The sequence below is a fragment of the Oncorhynchus clarkii genome, chromosome 18, assembly GCF_045791955.1.
Source record: "Oncorhynchus clarkii lewisi isolate Uvic-CL-2024 chromosome 18, UVic_Ocla_1.0, whole genome shotgun sequence".
NCBI lineage: Eukaryota > Metazoa > Chordata > Actinopteri > Salmoniformes > Salmonidae > Oncorhynchus > Oncorhynchus clarkii.
This window is the reverse complement of record NC_092164.1, coordinates 2712738-2735367: the sequence shown is the minus strand read 5'-3', so window position 1 is coordinate 2735367 and position 22630 is coordinate 2712738. Positions and strand designations below refer to the sequence as shown.

The following is a 22630-nucleotide window of genomic DNA, read 5'->3' as shown; positions in this document are numbered from 1 at the left end:
TGTATCTGGAGGACAGGATAACACAGGGATAAACAACAGAAATACAGACTGGAGGACAGGATAACACAGGGATAAACAACAGAAATACAGACTGGTGTATCTGGAGGACAGGATAACACAGGGATAAACAACAGAAATACAGACTGGAGGACAGGATAACACAGGGATAAACAACAGAAATACAGACTGGTGTATCTGGAAGACAGGATAACACAGGGATAAACAACAGAAATACAGACTGGTGTATCTAGAAGACAGGAAAACACAGGGATAAACAACAGAAATACAGACGGGTGTATCTAGAAGACAGGAAAACACAGGGATAAACAACAGAAATACAGACTGGTGTATCTGGAGGACAGGATAACAGGGATAAACAACAGAAATACAGACTGGTGTATCTGAAAGACAGGATAACACAGGGATAAACAACAGGAATACAGACTGGAAGACAGGATAACACAGGGATAAACAACAGAAATACAGACTGGTGTATCTGGAGGACAGGATAACACAGGGATAAACAACAGAAATACAGACTGGAAGACAGGATAACACAGGGATAAACAACAGAAATACAGACTGGAGGACAGGATAACACAGGGATAAACAACAGAAATACAGACTGGAGGACAGGATAACACAGGGATAAACAACATAAATACAGACTGGAGGACAGGATAACACAGGGATAAACAACAGAAATACAGACTGGTGTATCTGGAGGACAGGATAACACAGGGATAAACAACAGAAATACAGACTGGAGGACAGGATAACACAGGGATAAACAACAGAAATACAGACGGGTGTATCTGGAAGACAGGATAACACAGGGATAAACAACAGAAATACAGACTGGAGGACAGGATAACACAGGGATAAACAACAGAAATACAGACGGGTGTATCTAGAAGACAGGAAAACACAGGGATAAACAACAGAAATACAGACTGGTGTATCTGGAAGACAGGATAACAGGGATAAACAACAGAAATACAGACTGGTGTATCTGGAAGACAGGATAACAGGGATAAACAACAGAAATACAGACGGGTGTATCTAGAAGACAGGATAACACAGGGATAAACAACAGAAATACAGACTAGAGGACAGGATAACACAGGGATAAACAACAGAAATACAGACTGGAAGACAGGAAAACACAGGGATAAACAACAAAGGCACTAACCTTGGGCCACATTCTGACAAACATACTTTCGTTCAGCAGGGATAATAATGAATAACAAAAGCATCAGATGGCCTTCACCATTCTGAGAATGAGTGCTGTAACAAAATGGCCCCCTGACTGAAAACAAAACTCTAAGGGTGCCTCCCTAGCAGCAAAGTCTTATTGAAAACCAACCTTCTAAACCTTGGCACAAGTGTAGTGGTTTGAGACTATACTACAATTTAGTTGTCAAAACTGCCAATTTCAGGAAGTAAAAACTTTAACAAAGATTGTGAAATTCCCTTCCTGAATTGACCTCAACACTATCAGATGGAGTCCACATTTCCCTTGTCTGTCTGTCTTGTAGATGATATTAAGGTCCCTCCACTCCAGGAAGGAGCTCATCATTTCCCACCATTAACGCCCCTGTCTGTCTGTCTGTCTTGTAGATGATATTAAGGTCCCTCCACTCCAGGAAGGAGCTCATCATTTCCCACCATTAACGCCCCTGTCTGTCTGTCTGTCTTATAGATGATATTAAGGTCCCTCCACTCCAGGAAGGAGCTCATCATTTCCCACCATTAACGCCCCTGCCTGTCTGTCTGTCTTGTAGATGATATTAAGGTCCCTCCACTCCAGGAAGGAGCACATCATTTCCCACCATTAACGCCCCTGTCTGTCTGTCTGTCTTGTAGATGATATTAAGGTCCCTCCACTCCAGGAAGGAGCACATCATTTCCCACCATTAACGCCCCTGTCTGTCTGTCTGTCTTGTAGATGATATTAAGGTCCCTCCACTCCAGGAAGGAGCTCATCATTTCCCACCATTAACACCCTCGTCTGTCTGTCTTGTAGATGATATTAAGGTCCCTCCACTCCAGGAAGGAGCTCATCATTTCCCACCATTAACACCCTCGTCTGTCTGTCTGTCTTGTAGATGATATTAAGGTCCCTCCACTCCAGGAAGGAGCTCATCATTTCCCACCATTAACACCCTTGTCTGTCTGTCTGTCTGTCTTGTATATTATATTAAGGTCCCTCCACTCCAGGAAGGAGCTCATCATTTCCCACCATTAACGCCCATGTCTGTCTGTCTGTCTTGTAGATGATATTAAGGTCACTCCACTCCAGGAAGGAGCACATCATTTCCCACCATTAACGCCCTTGTATGTCTGTCTGTCTTGTAGATGATATTAAGGTCCCTCCACTCCAGGAAGGAGCTCATCATTTCCCACCATTAACACCCTCGTCTGTCTGTCTGTCTGTCTTGTAGATGATATTAAGGTCCCTCCACTCCAGGAAGGAGCTCATCATTTCCCACCATTAACACCCTCGTCTGTCTGTCTGTCTGTCTGTCTTGTAGATGATATTAAGGTCCCTCCACTCCAGGAAGGAGCTCATAATTTCCCACCATTAACGCCCCTGTCTGTCTGTCTGTCTTGTAGATGATATTAAGGTCCCTCCACTCCAGGAAGGAGCACATCATTTCCCACCATTAACACCCTCGTCTGTCTGTCTTGTAGATGATATTAAGGTCCCTCCACTCCAGGAAGGAGCTCATCATTTCCCACCATTAACACCCTCGTCTGTCTGTCTTGTAGATGATATTAAGGTCCCTCCACTCCAGGAAGGAGCTCATCATTTCCCACCATTAACACCCTTGTCTGTCTGTCTGTCTGTCTTGTAGATGATATTAAGGTCCCTCCACTCCAGGAAGGAGCTCATCATTTCCCACCATTAACACCCTCGTCTGTCTGTCTGTCTGTCTGTCTTGTAGATGATATTAAGGTCCCTCCACTCCAGGAAGGAGCTCATCATTTCCCACCATTAACACCCTTGTATGTCTGTCTTGTAGATGATATTAAGGTCCCTCCACTCCAGGAAGGAGCTCATCATTTCCCACCATTAACGCCCTTGTCTGTCTGTCTGTCTTGTAGATGATATTAAGGTCCCTCCACTCCAGGAAGGAGCTCATCATTTCCCACCATTAACGCCCCTGTCTGTCTGTCTGTCTTATAGATGATATTAAGGTCCCTCCACTCCAGGAAGGAGCTCATCATTTCCCACCATTAACACCCTCGTATGTCTGTCTTGTAGATGATATTAAGGTCCCTCCACTCCAGGAAGGAGCTCATCATTTCCCACCATTAACGCCCTTGTCTGTCTGTCTGTCTTGTAGATGATATTAAGGTCCCTCCACTCCAGGAAGGAGCTCATCATTTCCCACCATTAACACCCTTGTCTGTCTGTCTGTCTGTCTTGTAGATGATATTAAGGTCCCTCCACTCCAGGAAGGAGCACATCATTTCCCACCATTAACACCCTCGTCTGTCTGTCTGTCTGTCTCTGACCTCTTGTAGACGATCTTGAGGTCCCTCCACTCCAGGAAGGAACACATCTTGGGCTTACGGGCTAGAATGGTCTGGACCAGGTCCCTGGAGATCTTCTTCCTCTCTTTGTCCGACAGGGGAACATACCACTTCTGCAGCCGCAGCTTACCCTGCCGACTGAACAGCAGCATGAACTGCATCTGGTGGGAGGGAGGAGAAGAGGACAGAGGAGAGGAGAACGAATGAGAGGAGGGTAGAGGAGAGGACAGGGGGGAGAACAGAGGAGGGAGGGGGATGGGGTGGAGAGGAGAGGAGGGAGAGGGGATGGGGTGAGGAGAGAAAGGGAGAATGATAGGGGACAGAGGAGAGGGAAGGAGGAAGGTGAGAGGAGGATAGAGGAGAGGACAGGGGGAAGGACAGAGGAGGGAGGGGGATGGGGTGGAGAGGAGGGAGAGGAGAGGAGAGAAAGGGAGAACGATAGAGATATGAGAGGAGACAAGGATCAATACAAGTGTAACAGAGGTGGTTCGGTGGGCTTTAGCTCATCGGGATGATTCCGTCTTCAGGCACACAAGAGACTTGAACCCAGGCTGTTCAGTAAAGTGATACAATACAGAGGCACGGTGAGGGTGTATGTTGGAGCAAGGAGGTAAAGTAGCCAAACATAAATGGTAGTTTGCTTACATAGCTAGTGAAAGGTCTTCTCCATAGTCAAGACCTCATATGGTCTTCTCTGTCTAACTATCTAGCCAACTGAGGATTTGCCTATCAAAACACAGACATTTCCCAGTCATATAACTAGTTAGCCTAGTTGTTGTTAGTTATGTAGCTTATGGCCCTCAGTATATCCATCAAATTTGAGTGTAAAGCTAGCTCAGAGATGGGTGGCTAGCGCTAGCAGCTAACATGCACAGTAAGGATGTCTAGCTAGCTACTTTTTCAATGGCTTTTTGTGGACATGATCAGAAGCACAGGACGCTTTTTCGTTCAACATGTGCAATTGCAACGACTGGCCAAACAAATAAGGAGGTAAAACGTACCTTTATCTTGATTGTTGACTCAAAAACACTATGAATTGCAGATTCAAATCTATCCAACAGAAATGTGCAGTCCACCCAGTGAAGTCGAGCGTTCAGCGGGGATGCAGTTAGATCTATTTTGATTGGTTAACACATCTACTGTCCGGATTTTTGATTGGCTTAAAAATTCCGTTATTCCAGCCCTTGTTTACTATGCCTGCAGAATGTAAATGGACAAGGTGGGGTCGCGCTGGTATCAATCAAAGTATTCTGAAAATATGAAAATATTAGATTGAACAGAATGATGCCGAGGTGAGACAAAGACCACACGAAGTAAAAGAGAAAGCAAAGCCGAAAACAAATCAGGCACCCTTTGTTGGTTTAAATCTAGATCTATGTTATGTTAAAGAAACAAACAGATTCTAACAAGAATTCATATATGTAATAACCAACTCATCTTCTCTACGTTGGCTGCTCTAGCGCCCCCTTTATGGCAACTGTATACCGGACATTCTGTCTACATCAGGAAGAGGAGAGGAAAATTGAGAGACCGAGAGAGGAGCAGTAATCTGTTACATGTGAAGGAATTGTGTATGTTGAGCTAAAAACACCTCTGCGACGTGAAGTATTCGGTAATATTTTGACACTGATGCTACTGCGCTGGAGCAACTAGGAGTTTTATGAAATGCGTTGAATGAATGTGGAATTGTTAGCTGCTACTGCAAAGCTGTCAACAGCGATATTTATGCATTGCACAATAACTGATGGGTTCAAGGTAGGTGACTTTCTATACACAGTAATGTTATTTTATTACAGCATACTGCAGTACTTTTACTATTGCGAACGCTTCAAATGTAGTCAGGACCCACGACTACTGTACCCTACTATAAATTATTCTGCACTAACTACCTGTCTGTCATAATTTCATATTGACAGATAGAGACGGCAACATGCGGAGCCGCAGTAACTCAGGTGTGAAGCTCGATGGATTCGCCAGGCTCGTTCATGAGACTATTCTATGTCACCAGGTATGTTTCATTATATCACGTACCACTGCCAGACACAATGTCACGTTATGTCATGCGAATAACATTCGTACAGTTACCATTTGCAATGAAAGAAGTCATGCACAATAGGTCTAATGATATTGATACCTCAGTAAAATCCCCACAGTAGGCTAAATGTATGTTACTTATCCTTAGAAAGCCAAGAGTCAATAGCTCTCTGTTTTTAAATGGGCAAACTGTCCTGGGTGGACTCCCTAAAATAAATAAAAGCTTGGACAAAGGTCAACTTAAAATAGAGTGAGAACATAGAAAGTATTTTTCTTATCTACTCTACTTGAGGTCAGTTAACAGTCTTTCTCTCTCTCTCTCTCAATTCAATTTCAATTTAAAGGGCTATATTGGTATGGGAAACATATGATAAACTAAAGTGAAATAAACAATAAAAAATTAACAGTAAACATTACACTCACAAAAGTTCCAAAATAATAAAGACATTTCAAATGGCATATTATGTCTTTATACAGTGTTGTAACGATGTACAAAAGGGAAAATAAATCAACATAAATATGGGTTGTATTTACAATGGTGTTTGTTTTTCACTGGTTGCCCTTTTCTTGTGGCAACAGGTCACACGTCTTGCTGCTGTGATGTCACAATGTGGTATTTCACCCAATAGATATTGGATTTGTTTTCAAATTCTTTGTGGTTCTGTGTAATCTGAGAAAAACATGTGTCTAATATGGTCATACATTGGGCAGGAGGTTAGGAAACTGAGCTGCACTTCCATCTCATTTTGTGGGCAGTGTGCCCATAGCCTTTCTTCTCTTGAGAGCCATGACGGCCTATGTTTGACGCAATTTGAAAGCAAAATCTTGTACAGCACTGTTAAGTTTGGGTCAGTCACAGTGGACAGGTATTCTGCCACTGTGTACTCTCTGTTTAGGGCCAAATAGCAATCTAGTCTGCTCTGTTTTTTGTTAATTCTTTCCAATGTGTCAAGTAATTATCTTTTTGTTTTCTCATGATTTGGTTGGGTCTAATTGTGTTGCTGTCCTGGGGCTCTGTGGGGTCTGTTTGTGAACAGAGCCCCAGGACCAGCTTGCTTAGGGGACTTTCTTTTTTTTTTTTTTACCTTTATTTAACCAGGCAAGTCAGTAAGAACCAATTTTTATTTTCAATGACAGCCTAGGAACAGTGGGTTAACTGCCTGTTCAGGGGCAGAACGACAGATTTGTACCTTGTCAGCTCGGGGATTTGAACTTGCAACCTTTCGGTTACTAGTCCAACGCTCTAACCTCTAGGCTACCCTTTTAAAATGATAAACTTGGATTAGCTAACACAACGTGTCATTGGAACACAGGAGTGATGGTTGCTGATAATGGGCCTCTGTACGCCTATGTAGATATTCCCAAAAAATCTGTCGTTTCCTGCTACGATAATCATTTACAACATTAACAATGACTCTTTCGCAACAGCTAACGGGGATCCTAATAAAATACCAAAATACTACTACAAGAGACGTGTGTGTGTGTGTGTGTGTGTGTGTGTGTGTGTGTGTGTGTGTGTGTGTGTGTGTGTGTGTGTGTGTGTGTGTGTGTGTGTGTGTGTGTGTGTGTGTGTGTGTGTGTGTGTGTGTGTGTGTGTGTGTGTGTGTGTGTGGTTGAAGTTTACACACACTTAGGTTGGAGTCATTAAAACTCGTTTTTCAACCACTACACATATTTCTTGTTAAAACCTCCTTGGGCTGAGATCCTGCTAACGGGATCGATATGACAACAGTGAAATTCCTCAAACATACAAGTATTGTACACCATTTTGAAGATACACTTCTTGTTAATCCCACCACAGTGTCCGATTTCAAAAAGGCTTTACGATGAAAGCACACCAAGCGATTATGTTAGGTCAGAGCCTAGTCACAGAAAAACACAGCCATTTTTCCAGCCAAAGAGAGGAGTCACAAAAAGCAGAAATAGAGAGAAATAAATGACTAACCTTTGATGATCTTCATTAGATGACACTCATAGGACTTCATGTTACACAATACATGTATGTTTTGTTCGATAATGTTCATATTTATATAAAAAAAATCTCAGTATACATTGGCGCGTTACGTTCAGTAGTTCCAAAACATCCGGTGATTTTGCAGAGAGCCACATCAATTTACAGAAATAATAAACATTGATAAAAGATACAACTATAATGCACGGAATTATAGATACACTTCTCCTTAATGCAACCGCTGTCTCAGATTTCAAAAAAGCTTTACCGAAAAAGCACACCTTGCTATAATCTGAGTACAGCGCTCAGAGACCAAAACAACCCAAACAGATATCCGCCATGTTGTGTAGTCAACAGAACAACAGAAATAGTATTATAAATATTCACTTACCTTTGATGATCTTCATCAGAATGCACTCACAGGAATCCCAGTTCCACAATAAATGTTTGTTTTGTTCGATTATGTCCATCATTTATGTCCAAATATCTCCTTTTTGTTCACGCGTTTAGCCCAGTAATCCAAATTCATGACTCGCGATCACTAGGTCCAGACGAAAAGTCAAAACAGTTCCATTACAGTCCGTAGAAACATGTCAAACGATGTATAGAATCAATCTTTAGGATGCATGTCAGAGCAAAAACCAAGCCGAGAGGTCGAAGGAATTGTGGGAATCGAGGGATCGAGGGAAAGATGAACAGAGCAAAGTACAGAGAGATTCTTGATGAAAACCTGCTCCAGAGCTCTCATGATCTGAGACTGGGTTGAGGGTTCACCTTGCAACAGGACAACGACCCTAAGTACACAGCCAAGACAACGTACAGTAGTGGCTTCGGGACAAGTCTGTGAATGTCCTTGAGTGGCCCAGCCAGAGCCCAGACTTAGATATCTATCTACCTGCCGGTCTAACCTGCCTGTCTAACCTGTGTGTGTCTCCAGAACCCAGTAACAGGCCTGTTGCCCTGCAGTGTCCAGCTGCCAGATGCCTGGGTGCGTGACAATGTCTACAGCATCCTGGCGGTGTGGGGTCTGGGGATGGCCTACAGGAAGAACGCTGACCGGGATGAGGACAAGGCCAAGGCCTACGAACTGGAGCAGGTGACTGGCTGGCTTCCATCTCACAGCATGTCAAAATAGTGGTGTGTCCTCCATACTTACTGTACTGTGGGATCTGTGTTGTGTGTCCCATACTTACTGTACTGTGTGATCTGTGTTGTGTCCTCCATACTTACTGTACTGTGTGATCTGTGTTGTGTCCTCCATACTTACTGTACTGTGTGATCTGTGTTGTGTGTCCCATACTTAATGTACTGTGTGATCTGTGTTGTGTCCTCCATACTTACTGTACTGTGTGATCTGTGTTGTGTGTCCTCCATACTTACTGTACTGTGTGATCTGTGTTGTGTCCTCCATACTTACTGTACTGTGTGATCTGTGTTGTGTCCTCCATACTTACTGTACTGTGTGATCTGTGTTGTGTCCTCCATACTTACTGTACTGTGTGATCTGTGTTGTGTCCTCCATACTTACTGTACTGTGTGATCTGTGTTGTGTCCTCCATACTTACTGTACTGTGTGATCTGTGTTGTGTGTCCTCCATACTTACTGTACTGTGGGATCTGTGTTGTGTCCTCCATACTTACTGTACTGTGTGATCTGTGTTGTGTGTCCTCCATACTTACTGTACTGTGGGATCTGTGTTGTGCCCTCCATACTTACTGTACTGTGTGATCTGTGTTGTGTGTCCCATACTTACTGTACTGTGTGATCTGTGTTGTGTGTCCCATACTTACTGTACTGTGTGATCTGTGTTGTGTGTCCCATACTTACTGTACTGTGTGATCTGTGTTGGGTGTCCCATACTTACTGTACTGTGTGATCTGTGTTGTGTGTCCCATACTTACTGTACTGTGTGATCTGTGTTGTGTCCTCCATACTTACTGTACTGTGTGATCTGTGTTGTGCCCTCCATACTTACTGTACTGTGTGATCTGTGTTGTGTCCTCCATACTTACTGTACTGTGTGATCTGTGTTGTGCCCTCCATACTTACTGTACTGTGTGATCTGTGTTGTGTCCTCCATACTTACTGTACTGTGTGATCTGTGTTGTGTCCTCCATACTTACTGTACTGTGTGATCTGTGTTGTGTGTCCCATACTTACTGTACTGTGTGATCTGTGTTGTGTGTCCCATACTTACTGTACTGTGTGATCTGTGTTGTGTGTCCCATACTTACTGTACTGTGTGATCTGTGTTGTGTGTCCCATACTTACTGTACTGTGGGATCTGTGTTGTGTGTCCCATACTTACTGTACTGTGTGATCTGTGTTGTGTCCTCCATACTTACTGTACTGTGTGATCTGTGTTTTGTGTCCCATACTTACTGTACTGTGTGATCTGTGTTGTGTGTCCCATACTTACTGTACTGTGTGATCTGTGTTGTGTCCTCCATACTTACTGTACTGTGGGATCTGTGTTGGAAAGGGGGTCTGAATATTCCTTGACTGCAAGGACCCGACCTCATGACCACACTGTGTCGTAACAAGACATTCCTTTCCCGAAACATGTTAGTGTGTTCCATGCATGCTGTCCTATGATCTATGTTGTAGGCCACAGGCAGAGATTGGCATATTTCAGTCCTTGGGAGTCCTGAATAGATAAACTTGTGAAAGCAGGAGTTACCGATCCCCGTAAGGTGTGGTAAATATCTATATTTGTATTATTCTACAGAGTGTTGTCAAGCTGATGCAAGGGCTGCTCCAGTGTATGATGCGACAGGTGGGTTACCGTGGTTACTGTCCCATTCCTTCTACCATGTAACAACACAGTCACTAGTATATGGCATAAGGGCAACAATGCACTACGCTGTGGGAGCAATTCTGTATGTGTTTCTCCCTTGGTCTGGCTGTGTAATAGCCTTTTCTGAGCATGTCAGTGTGTCTGACTACAGGTGGCCAAGGTGGAGAAGTTTAAACACACCCAGAGCCCCAAGGACTGTCTGCACGCCAAGTACCACACCCCCACCTGTGCTACCGTGGTGGGGGACGATCAGTGGGGACACCTGCAGGTTGATGCCACCTCTCTGTACCTGCTGGTTTTGGCTCAGATGACTGCCTCAGGTACCGTGTGTGTGTGTCGATGTGTGTGTGTGTGTCTGTGTTACTGTGTGTGTGTGTGTGTGTGTGTGTGTGTCTGTGTCTGTGTTACTGTGTCTGTGTCTGTGTCTGTCTGTCTGTCTGTGTGTGTGTGTGTGTGTGTGTGTGTGTGTGTGTGTGTGTGTGTGTGTGTGTGCGTGTGTGTGTATGTGTGTGTGTGTGTGTGTGTGTGTGTGTGTGTGCGTGTGTGTGTATGTGTGTGTGTGTGTGTGTATGTGTCTGTGTGTGTGTGATGGATCGTGTCATTGTGAAATAACTTGACTGTATACCGGCGGCGTTGTTCTTTATCACTGTCTGGTCTTCTCCAGGTCTTCGTATCATATCAACCCTGCATGAAGTGGCTTTTATCCAGAACCTGGTCTTCTACATTGAGGCTGCTTATAAAGTTGCGGTAGGTAATGTTCAAGGTCTGTTTGAGCGAGGCTCTCTTCTTCTAACCTCACTAGCATACGACTTAGCAGGAAGTAATAGAAGTCTGAACGGTAATGGAGACAGAAGCAATACTATACTGAAGATCAATAGGAATATCAGTAGAGGTAGTGGAGACTATAGAAGTGTCGTGCTATAAGGAACACCTTACCAAACAATACCTTTTACATGGCTTATACAGTATATTGTAAAATCCCACACAGTGAACTTTCTGATTGGTTGGTAGAATAACTTTCAATACATTTCATTGGTCAACATGGGAACATCAGCACTTAACCCTAAAAGCATCAACATATTTTTTAGCTTAAAAGCGCCAACAGGTCAAAGGCCTGTGTGGTCGGCTAAAACAGATAATTATAAACTAACAGGTGAAAACTACTGAACATAATTCATTGACATAATGTCATAATTATTAACATAATGTCAACAGAGTATTTAATTAACATAATGTCAACAGAGAGCTGACATGGTACTGAAAAATAAACGGTTCAACTGGTCAACAACTGACGTTTCCCATCCAGGAGAATGTGTCTTAGTTAGCGACTTCACTAGCCAGAATACGTTTCCCATCCAGGAGAATGTGTCTTAGTTAGCGACTTCACTAGCCAGAATACGTTTCCCATCCAGGAGAATGTGTCTTAGTTAGCGACTTCACTAGCCAGAATACGTTTCCCATCCAGGAGAATGTGTCTTAGTTAGCGACTTCACTAGCCAGAATACGTTTCCCATCCAGGAGAATGTGTCTTAGTTAGCGACTTCACCAACCAGAATACGTTTCCCATCCAGGAGAATGTGTCTTAGTTAGCGACTTCACCAACCAGAATACGTTTCCCATCCAGGAGAATGTGTCTTAGTTAGCGACTTCACCAACCAGAATACGTTTCCCATCCAGGAGACTGTGTCTTAGTTAGCGACTTCACCAACCAGAATACGTTTCCCATCCAGGAGAATGTGTCTTAGTTAGCGACTTCACCAACCAGAATAAGCAGATAGTCCAGAATCTCCCTGTCAGCGTTGTTTGTTTCTGAGACATGAGGAGTTAAAACAGAGTGCATACGTCCTACTGATTACTATTTGTGTAAATATATAGAATATACTGTATATACAGTATATATTGGATTAGGTCAAAGAAAATTATATTTAGGTTCAAATTAAGGTCTCCAAATAGTATGATTTTAAACCTGGTTGTCATGGTAACTGTGTGTGTGTCTCTCTCTCTCTCTCTCTGTGCAGGATTATGGGATGTGGGAGCGAGGGGACAAGACCAATCAGGGGATCCCAGAACTGAACGCCAGCTCTGTGGGGATGGCCAAGGTACTGACGCTTTAGATGTAACGCTTGTCCTATATGTAACAATGATAATACATGGTCTCCTTTTACGTCTCCAATCATATCTTAACTACCATATCTAGACTCATAACAGTCCTCTTATCGCAACACAGCTACTATATCTAAACTCCTAAAACAACAACAACAACATGTTGGGTTTTATGTTCAGGCTGCATTGGAGGCCATTGATGAGCTGGACCTCTTTGGGGCTCATGGAGGACCCAAATCTGTCATTCACGTTTTGCCGGACGAGGTGGAGCACTGCCAGGTACTGTGATAAACATGTCCTATCTTCTCTAGTCCTGGTGAGGGCAGTGTCCAGTCTGGTTTAATCTTCTCTAGTCCTGGTGAGGGCAGTGTCCATTCTGGTTTAATCTTCTCTAGCCTGGTGAGGGCAGTGTCCAGTCTGGTTTAATCTCCTCTAGCCTGGTGAGGGCAATGTCCATTCTGGTTTAATCTTATCTAGCCTGGTGAGGGCAGTGTCCATTCTGGTTTAATCTTCTCTAGCCTGGTGAGGCAGTGTCCAGTCTGGTTTAATCTCCTCTAGCCTGGTGAGGGCAATGTCCATTCTGGTTTAATCTTATCTAGCCTGGTGAGGGCAGTGTCCATTCTGGTTTAATCTTCTCTAGCCTGGTGAGGGCAGTGTCCAGTCTGGTTTAATCTTATCTAGCCTGGTGAGGGCAGTGTCCATTCTGGTTTAATCTTCTCTAGCCTGGTGAGGGCAGTGTCCAGTCTGGTTTAATCTTCTCTAGCCTGGTGAGGGCAGTGTCCAGTCTGGTTTAATCTTCTCTAGCCTGGTGAGGGCAGTGTCCAGTCTGGTTCAATCTTCTCTAGCCTGGTGAGGGCAGTGTCCAGTCTGGGTTAATCTTCTCTAGCCTGGTGAGGGCAGTGTCCAGTCTGGTTTAATCTTCTCTAGCCTGGTGAGGGCAGTGTCCAGTCTAGTTTAATCTTCTTTAGCCTGGTGAGGGCAGTGTCCAGTCTTGTTTAATCTTCTCTAGCCTGGTGAGGGCAGTGTCCAGTCTGGTTTATTCTCCTCTAGCCTGGTGAGGGCAGTGTCCAGTCTGGTTTAATCTTCTCTAGCCTAGTGAGGCAGTGTCCAGTCTGGTTTAATCTTCTCTAGCCTGGTGAGGGCAGTGTCCAGTCTGGTTTAATCTTCTCTAGCCTGGTGAGTGCAGTGTCCAGTTTGGTTTATTCTCCTCTGGCCTGGTGAGGGCAGTGTCCAGTCTGGTTTAATCTTCTCTAGCATGGTGAGGCAGTGTCCAGTCTGGTTGAATCTTCTCTAGCCTGGTGAGGCAGTGTCCAGTCTGGTTTAATCTTCTCTAGCCTGGTGAGGGCAGTGTCCAGTCTGGTTTAATCTTCTCTAGCCTGGTGAGGGCAGTGTCCAATCTGGTTTAATCTTCTCTAGCCTGGTGAGGGCAGTGTCCAGTCTGGTTTAATCTTCTCTAGCCTGGTGAGGGCAGTGTCCAGTCTGGTTTAATCAGATTATTTTGTAAACCTTAAAATGATATCTATGAAACTGACCATTGTTTTACGTCAGATAGCACAACTGATGTCTCCTGGCAACACGGTGGTGTCAGAATGACGCCATCTGTCAGAAACTGACCCGTTTGTATTTGACCTCTCCAGGCTATCCTGTGCTCCATGCTGCCACGAGCCTCCACCTCTAAAGAGATCGACGCTGGTCTCCTGTCAATCATCTCCTTCCCTGCCTTCGCTGTGGAGGATGCAGACCTGGTCACCATCACTAAGACTGAGATCATATCCAAGCTACAGGTAGATAGGATACTGTCTAGACTGGACCACAGATACAGTGAGATCATGTCCAGGCTACAGGTAGATAGGATAATGTCTAGACTGGACCACAGATACAGTGAGATCATGTCCAGGCTACAGGTAGATAGGGTCCTGTCTAGACTGGACCACAGATACAGTGAGATCATATCCAGGCTACAGGTAGATAGGAGCCTGTCTAGACTGGACCACAGATACAATGAGATCATATCCAGGCTACAGGTAGATAGGAGCCTGTCTAGACTGGACCACAGATACAGTGAGATCATATCCAGGCTACAGGTAGATAGGATCCTGTCTAGACTGGACCACAGATACAGTGAGATCATATCCAAGATACAGGTAGATAAGATCCTGTCTAGACTGGACCACAGATACAGTGAGATCATATCCAGGCTACATGTAGATAGGATCCTGTCTAGACTGGACCACAGATACAGTGAGATCATATCCAGGCTACAGGTAGATAGGATCCTGTCTAGACTGGACCACAGATACAGTGAGATCATGTCCAGGCTACAGGTAGATAGGATCCTGTCTAGACTGGACCACAGACACACTATATGGGCTAGTTGATTCCCAGACTCAGATTAAGCCTAGTCCGGGATGGTGAAAGGATGTCAATGGGAACCCTCCATTGGCTAGGCTTAATGGTGCTCTAGAATGACGTATCTAAATGACTCCGTTCCCTTCCCCAGGGACGCTATGGCTGCTGCCGTTTCATCAGAGATGGATACCGATGCCCAAGAGAGGTACTGTACAGATTTGTATGTTTTTCTCCTTACAGTGTGAAATAAACTAGATTTTCATCCAATGGTCTCGTATCTGCGCTGTAGCCAACAGCAGGCAGATACAGTGTGTGTAGGCTCGTCTACATGATGACATTATTATTGATTAAGAGTGAAAATATTGTTATTTGTCAAAACGGCAACCAAGCATCGATCATCATGTCACCAGAATCAGACCCTGGATATTTATTGGAAAGGACCATCAAGCTCATCACCTTGCACTTTCACCACCCTGTGAAGTTCATCATAATTTATTTAATCTGTAGTCTAATAAACTGCATGGTTTCCCGAGTCGTGGTGGGAGGACCACACAACATGTCATCTGTAGCCTAATAAACTGCATGCTTTCCCGAGTCGTGGTGGGAGGACCACACAACATGTCATCTGTAGTCTAATAAACTGCATGCTTTCCCGAGTCGTGGTGGGAGGACACCACAACATGTCATCTGTAGCCTAATAAACTGCATGGTTTCCCGAGTCATGGAGGGAGGACCACACAACATGTCATCTGTAGCCTAATAAACTGCATGGTTTCCTGAGTCATGGAGGGAGGACCACACAACATGTCATCTGTAGTCTAATAAACTGCATGGTTTCCCGAGTCGTGGTGGGAGGACACCACAACATGTCATCTGTAGCCTAATAAACTGCATGGTTTCCTGAGTCGTGGTGGGAGGACACCTCAACATGTCATCTGTAGTCTAATAAACTGTATGGTTTCCTGAGTCGTAGTGGGAGGACCACACAACATGTCATCTGTAGTCTAATAAACTGCATGGTTTCCTGAGTCGTGGTGGGAGGACCACACAACATGTCATCTGTAGTCTAATAAACTGCATGCTTTCCTGAGTCGTAGTGGGAGGACCACACAACATGTCATCTGTAGTCTAATAAACTGTATGGTTTCCTGAGTCGTGGTGGGAGGACCACACAACATGTCATCTGTAGTCTAATAAACTGCATGGTTTCCTGAGTCGTAGTGGGAGGACCACACAACATGTCATCGCCTGACTCCAAGTTCTCTTCCACATGATGGTTATTATGTCAATATATGTATGTACATAAAGGCGTTTCCACCGCCATTTCCTGCATGGTACATTTTACTCACACAAAAAGGTCCTGCCATGTTGAACAAACAAAGGACCTGTTGGCATTTATAAAATGACAGCAAAACGTACTGTTACAGATTAAACAGTCGAACTTAAAGGAAAAATACACTTCAAATCTGTTGGTATTGTTGTCATTCGTCCACAAAGTGTCACTTGCCACATCATCATGACATCATCATGATGCATTTTGCATCACATAAAGATGATGCGTTTTGCATCACATAAAGATGATGCGTTTTGCATCACATAAAGATGATGCGTTTTGCATCACATAAAGATGATGCGTTTTGCATCATATAAAGATGATGCGTTTTGCATCACATAAAGATGATGCGTTTTGCATCACATAAAGATGATGCGTTTTGCATCACATAAAGATGATGCGTTTTGCATCACATAAAGATGATGCGTTTTGCATCACATAAAGATGATGCGTTTTGCATCACATAAAGATGATGCGTTTTGCATCACATAAAGATGATGCGTTTTGCATCTATTGCATCTACTTCTTAAAAGTCCAATATCTTGAAAACTTGACTGCTGACATACAAAACATTTTGGGACTGTATTAACAGTGAACTAATGGGAAAAAAATACCAAAAGATAGTATTTTAGTGGGGTTTTCCTTGAACTCTCGTTTAAAGATTAGCCTTGTTCTTTTAGATGAGACATTGGGTGTAATATTTCCGTGTCTGTCTGTATGTCTCTCTCAGGACCCGTCCCGTCTCCACTACGACCCGGCTGAACTCAAACTGTTTGAGAATATAGAATGTGAATGGCCAGTGTTCTGGACCTACCTCATTCTGGACGGCATCTTCAGCGGAGACCTAGTACAGGTGTGTGTGGCCGTGTTGGTTCCGTCCCTCTCCTCGTCCCCACCTAGGTTCCACCCTGAGACCCTCTGAGTACATCCACACCTGTCACCCACGAAGCATCGTTACCGGTCACTCCACAAAAGCTGTGTCCGTTTCAGAGCAAGGAAAACACACTACCTGTAGGTCTGAGAGCGGGTGACGTCACCGAGCTATATGTCAGACCGCTAGACCATCCCAGGTCATGTGACTGTATGATGAACATGTCCTTTCCTGCTTCCTGTGTCCAGGTGCAGGAGTACAGAGATGCTCTGGAAGAAGTCCTGATCAGAGGGAAGCCCGGGATCCGCCTGATGCCTGAGCTCTACGCTGTCCCACCTGAAAAGGTATCGCCATTACCCTTTTGAATACAACTTTATCGTCCGTGTGTAAATTGGAAATCCGTCTTTCTTTAGGGCACGTCGGCGTTACTCCTTGTGCCGATATGGGCATGCGGAGAAGTAACAGGTTACACTTTCTACCTTTCTGAATCCTGATAAGTAACAACGTCCCCTACAACTAAGTGAGGAAGACCGTAACTGTGTGGTGTTTCCCCCCAGATGGAGGAAGAGTACGGGAACCCTCACTCCGTGGACAGAGTGGCTATGGGTCAGTTACCTCACATGTGGGGACAGTCCCTCTACATCGTTAGTTCTCTGCTGGCTGAGGTACAAACCTTCTGTTGTCTTATAATAGAGTGATTCAGTCTCTGTCTCACCACAGTGAGGTGTTGGTTGGTGCTTTAGTTCTCTCTCTCTCTCTCTCTCTCTCTCCGTCTGTTCCTCCAAGGGATTCCTCGCCCCTGGAGAGATCGACCCTCTCAACAGGCGATTCTCCACCAATTTCAAGCCGGACGTAGTCGTACAAGGTTTGCAGCATGTCTAATGTCCTCTCATGCAGGCTGGAAGACATGTGACATCCTTTAACTGGACAAGTAATATACAGTTCTAGACTTGTTGTTTAATTCACTCGTTTTGTTTAAGATCGTTTGCTCTGTGGTCAGGGCTGCCTATCTGAGAGTTTCCTTTCCCTTTTGAGTGTGTGTGTGTGCCTTTGTGTGTGTGTGTGTGTGTGCCTTCATGTATGTGTGTGTACAAACCATTTGTTTCTGTGTACATACCTTAATTTGTTCTGTGTGTGTGTGTGTGTGTGTGTGTGTGTGTGTGTGTGTGTTCGTGTGTGTGTGTGTGTGTGTGTACACATTGGCAGTGTGTGTGTTAGCGGAGTCGAAGGAGATCCAGGAGCTGCTGAAGAACGATGAAATAGAGGTCCAGACCATCGCTGAGGTCCAGCCCATCAGGGTCATGCCTGCTCGCATCCTCAGCCACGTCTACGTCAAACTGGGTACAGTTACAACTACTTAGAAAGGATTCACAGAGCCTTCATAAGAACTACATAGCTAATGACTTGTTTCACAGGAAACTGCAAGAAGTTGAATCTGAGCGGGAGGCCATACAGGCACATTGGAGTTCTGGGAACCTCGAAATTCTACGAGATCCGGAACCGTACCTACACATTCACCCCTCAGGTGACATACCTTGTTATTACCTTAAGACAGTAGAGGTCCTATCTCCCTAAATGCTCTTGTTTGTTAAATCCTAATCTAGCACACCTAGGGCTTTATCCACAAAGCAGGAATCTGGTTAAAACATGTTTTAAGACTTTAAAAAAAATACTCCCAGCTCAAAGTAGGTTTTAGGATGATGTTAAGCTACTGCCCAGACAAACTCTGAGCCAGGAGTAAGTTGATCTCAACTGGTAATCACAACAATCAAAAGTATGGACACACCTACTCATTCAAGGATTTGTCTTTATTTGTACTATTTTCTACATTGTAGAATAATAGTGAAGACATCAAAACTATAAAATATGGAATCATGTAGTAACCCAAAAAGTGTTCAACAAATCAAAATATATTTTGTATTTGAGATTCTTCAAAGTAGCCACCCTTTGCCTTAATGACAGCTTTGAACAGTCTTGGCATTCTCTCAACCAGCTTCACCTGGAATGCTTTTCCAACAGTCTTGAAGGAGTTCCCACATATGCTGAGCACTTGTTGGCTGCTTTCCCTTCATTATGCGGTCCAACTCATCCCAATCCATCTCTGTTGGGTTGAGGTCGGGTGACCTCAGTGTATATATATTTGGATACGGCCCCTGATTCAACTAATTATCTGCTCATCAAGACCTTGATTGAATCAGGTGTGTTTGTGTAGGGCTGAATCTGGTGTGTTTGTGTAGGGCGGAATCAGGCATGTTTGTGTAGGGCGGAATCAGGTGTGTTTGTGTAGAGCTGAATCAAGTGTGTTTGTGTAGGGCTGAATCAGGTGTGTTTGTGTAGAGCTGAATCAAGTGTATTTGTGTAGGGATGAATCAAGTGTGTTTGTGTAGGGCTGAATCAAGTGTGTTTGTGTAGGGCGGAATCAGGTGTGTTTGTGTAGAGCTGAATCAAGTGTATTTGTGTAGGGATGAATCAAGTGTGTTTGTGTAGGGCTGAATCAAGTGTGTTTGTGTAGGGCGGAATCAGGTGTGTTTGTGTAGAGCTGAATCAAGTGTATTTGTGTAGGGATGAATCAGGTGTGTTTGGGCTGGAGCAGTAGTGTTGGCCATCTCTCTCCTTTAGTTCCTGGACCAGCATCACTTCTACCTGGCTCTGGACAACCATCTCACTGTCTCTCCTCTCCTTTAGTTCCTGGACCAGCATCACTTCTATCTGGCTCTGGACAACCATCTCACTGTCTCTCCTCTCCTTTAGTTCCTGGACCAGCATCACTTCTACCTGGCTCTGGACAACCATCTCACTGTCTCACCTCTACTTTAGTTCCTGGACCAGCATCACTTCTACCTGGCTCTGGACAACCAGATGATAGTGGAGATGCTAAGGACGGAGCTGTCCTATCTCTCCTCCTCCTGGAGGATGACCGGACGCCCTACCCTGACCTTCCCCATCACACACAGCATGCTGGGTAAATACCCTCCCCTTCTCCGTCACGCACCACATGCTGGGTAAATACCCTCACCTTCCTCGTCACACACAGCATGCTGGGTAAATACCCTCCCCTTCCACGTCACACACAGCATGCTGGGTAAATACCCTTCCCCGGCACGCACAGCATGCTGGGTTAATAACTACTCCTTCCCCATCACACACAGCATGCTGGCTAAATACCCTCCCCTTCCCCATCACACACAGCATGCTGGGTAAATACCCTCCCATTCCCCATCACACACAGCATGCAGAGTAAATAACTACACCTTCCCCGTCACACACAGCATGCTGGGTAAATACCCTCCCCTTCCCCATCACACACAGCATGCTGGGTAAATACCTTCCCCATCACACACAGCATGCTGGGTAAATACCCTCCCCTTCCCCATCACACACAGCATGCTGGGTAAATACCCTCCCCTTCCCCATCACACACAGCATGCTGGCTAAATACCCTCCCCTTCCCCATCACACACAGCATGAAGGGTAAATACCCTCCCCTTCCCCGTCACACACAGCATGAAGGGTAAATACCCTCCCCTTCCCCATCACACACAGCATGCTGGGTAAATACCCTCCCCTTCCCCATCACACACAGCATGAAGGGTAAATACCCTCCCCTTCCCCGTCACACACAGCATGAAGGGTAAATACCCTCCCCTTCCCCATCACACACAGCATGCTGGGTAAATACCCTCCCCTTCCCCATCACACACAGCATTCTGGGTAATCATTCTGTGTTGTTTGTGTGACTTCTGCACTAAACATTTATTTAAATGGAAATTCAAGGATTAATCTGTGTCCAGGAAACTGACTCTTGCTGGGAAACTACATTCTGTATGGGACAAACAAGGTTTATTGATTGGTTGGTTAATTGATCACGTTTCCCTTGTTGTTCCCAGTGGATGATGGTGAGAGCATCGACCCGTGTGTTCTGTCCACTCTGAGGAAGCTGAACGATGGATACTTCGGAGGGGCAAGGTCAGACTGACTCTCTTCCATTTCTAAGGTCACTCATCTTAAGAGAGATCTCTGGATATTTACAGAAGGAAATGCTAGGCTCCACTATTTATGTCACTACATCACCTGGTTGTGAAAGTTCCAGTGATGTCCTATTTGGTTCCATTCCATCTTGTGTGTTTTGCAGGGTTCAGATGGCAAACATCTCCAGCTTCCAGACTACCTCGTTCCACACAGAGCTCAGCTTCCTCGACGGAGACACCGATGACGACCTGCTGGAGAATGAAGAAGAGGAGGAAGACGAAGAAGAAAGTTATGTCCCCTCAGGTACGTCAGCCGTGGTGTGTGTTTGGTGTGTGTTTATGTCTGTATAGGTCATTGGTGTGCTGTGTGTGTTTATGTCTGTATAGGTCATTGGTGTGTGTTTGTATTTGTGTTTGCATGTTTGTGCTTGCGGTATGTAATATCATATTGCTGAGTCTACATTTAACTCCCGCCCCCCTCCAGGCAGCTCCAAGGACATGTTTGACCACTACCTCAGCCAGCTGATGCAGAGCACAGCCACCAAGTGTCATCTCCCTCCCATCCAGAGGGGGCAGCACCACGTGTTTAGTGCTGAACACACCACCAGAGACATCCTCTCCTTCATGGCCCAGGTCCAAGGCCTCAACATGCCCAGTAAGTTATCATCACATTTACTGTTTGTTTATTCAAAGTGTTAGGTTTAGGGTTATGTATGGGACTCTGTAGGTTTCTACTGTATGGGACTCTGTAGGTTTCTACTGTATGGGACTCTGTAGGTTTCTACTGTATGGGACTCTGTAGGTTTCTACTGTATGGTTGGGACTCTGTAGGTTTCTACTGTATGGGTGGGACTCTGTAGGTTTCTACTGTATGGTTGGGACTCTGTAGGTTTCTACTGTATGGGACTCTGTAGGTTTCTACTGTATGGTTGGGACTCTGTAGGTTTCTACACTCTGTAGGTTTCTACACTCTGTAGGTTTCTACTGTATGGGACTCTGTAGGTTTCTACTGTATGGGTGGGACTCTGTAGGTTTCTACTGTATGGGTGGGACTCTGTAGGTTTCTACTGTATGGGTGGGACTCTGTAGGTTTCTACTGTATGGGACTCTGTAGGTTTCTACTGTATGGTTGGGACTCTGTAGGTTTCTACTGTATGGGACTCTGTAGGTTTCTACTGTATGGGACTCTGTAGGTTTCTACTGTATGGGACTCTGTAGGTTTCTACTGTATGGGACTCTGTAGGTTTCTACTGTATGGGACTCTGTAGGTTTCTACTGTATGGGTGGGACTCTGTAGGTTTCTACTGTATGGGTGGGACTCTGTAGGTTTCTACTGTATGGTTGGGACTCTGTAGGTTTCTACTGTATGGGACTCTGTAGGTTTCTACTGTATGGGACTCTGTAGGTTTCTACTGTATGGGACTCTGTAGGTTTCTACTGTATGGGACTCTGTAGGTTTCTACTGTATGGGACTCTGTAGGTTTCTACTGTATGGGTGGGACTCTGTAGGTTTCTACTGTATGGGACTCTGTAGGTTTCTACTGTATGGGACTCTGTAGGTTTCTACTGTATGGGTGGGACTCTGTAGGTTTCTACTGTATGGTTGGGACTCTGTAGGTTTCTACTGTATGGGACTCTGTAGGTTTCTACTGTATGGGACTCTGTAGGTTTCTACTGTATGGG

The 22630-nt window shown here is 44.8% G+C and overlaps 2 protein-coding genes across 3 annotated transcripts in view; one reads left to right on the top strand and one right to left on the bottom strand.

Moving 5' to 3' along the window:
• Window positions 1-2482, bottom strand: part of LOC139373918 (zinc finger protein 135-like) — a 4537-nt gene extending 2055 nt beyond the window's left edge. Inside the window, exon 1 of the mRNA XM_071115009.1 lies at window positions 2407-2482. Coding sequence (XP_070971110.1) covers window positions 2407-2482 — 76 coding nt within the window. The remainder of the gene's footprint in view (window positions 1-2406) is intronic.
• Window positions 2483-5039: 2557 nt separating this feature from the next.
• The window catches only part of LOC139372820 (phosphorylase b kinase regulatory subunit alpha, liver isoform-like), a 40601-nt gene continuing 23010 nt past the window's right edge, over window positions 5040-22630 (top strand). For both annotated transcript variants that reach the window (XM_071112635.1, XM_071112634.1), the window contains exons 1-20: window positions 5040-5295; window positions 5457-5548; window positions 8463-8621; window positions 10255-10302; window positions 10475-10643; window positions 10988-11070; window positions 12342-12422; window positions 12607-12705; window positions 14064-14210; window positions 14927-14980; window positions 16839-16961; window positions 17228-17323; window positions 17537-17644; window positions 17766-17844; window positions 18186-18320; window positions 18395-18504; window positions 19797-19941; window positions 20867-20945; window positions 21112-21251; window positions 21432-21602. In XM_071112635.1, coding sequence (XP_070968736.1) covers window positions 5471-5548; window positions 8463-8621; window positions 10255-10302; window positions 10475-10643; window positions 10988-11070; window positions 12342-12422; window positions 12607-12705; window positions 14064-14210; window positions 14927-14980; window positions 16839-16961; window positions 17228-17323; window positions 17537-17644; window positions 17766-17844; window positions 18186-18320; window positions 18395-18504; window positions 19797-19941; window positions 20867-20945; window positions 21112-21251; window positions 21432-21602 — 2104 coding nt within the window. In that variant the 5' untranslated portion in view covers window positions 5040-5295; window positions 5457-5470. The remainder of the gene's footprint in view (window positions 5296-5456; window positions 5549-8462; window positions 8622-10254; window positions 10303-10474; window positions 10644-10987; window positions 11071-12341; window positions 12423-12606; window positions 12706-14063; window positions 14211-14926; window positions 14981-16838; window positions 16962-17227; window positions 17324-17536; window positions 17645-17765; window positions 17845-18185; window positions 18321-18394; window positions 18505-19796; window positions 19942-20866; window positions 20946-21111; window positions 21252-21431; window positions 21603-22630) is intronic.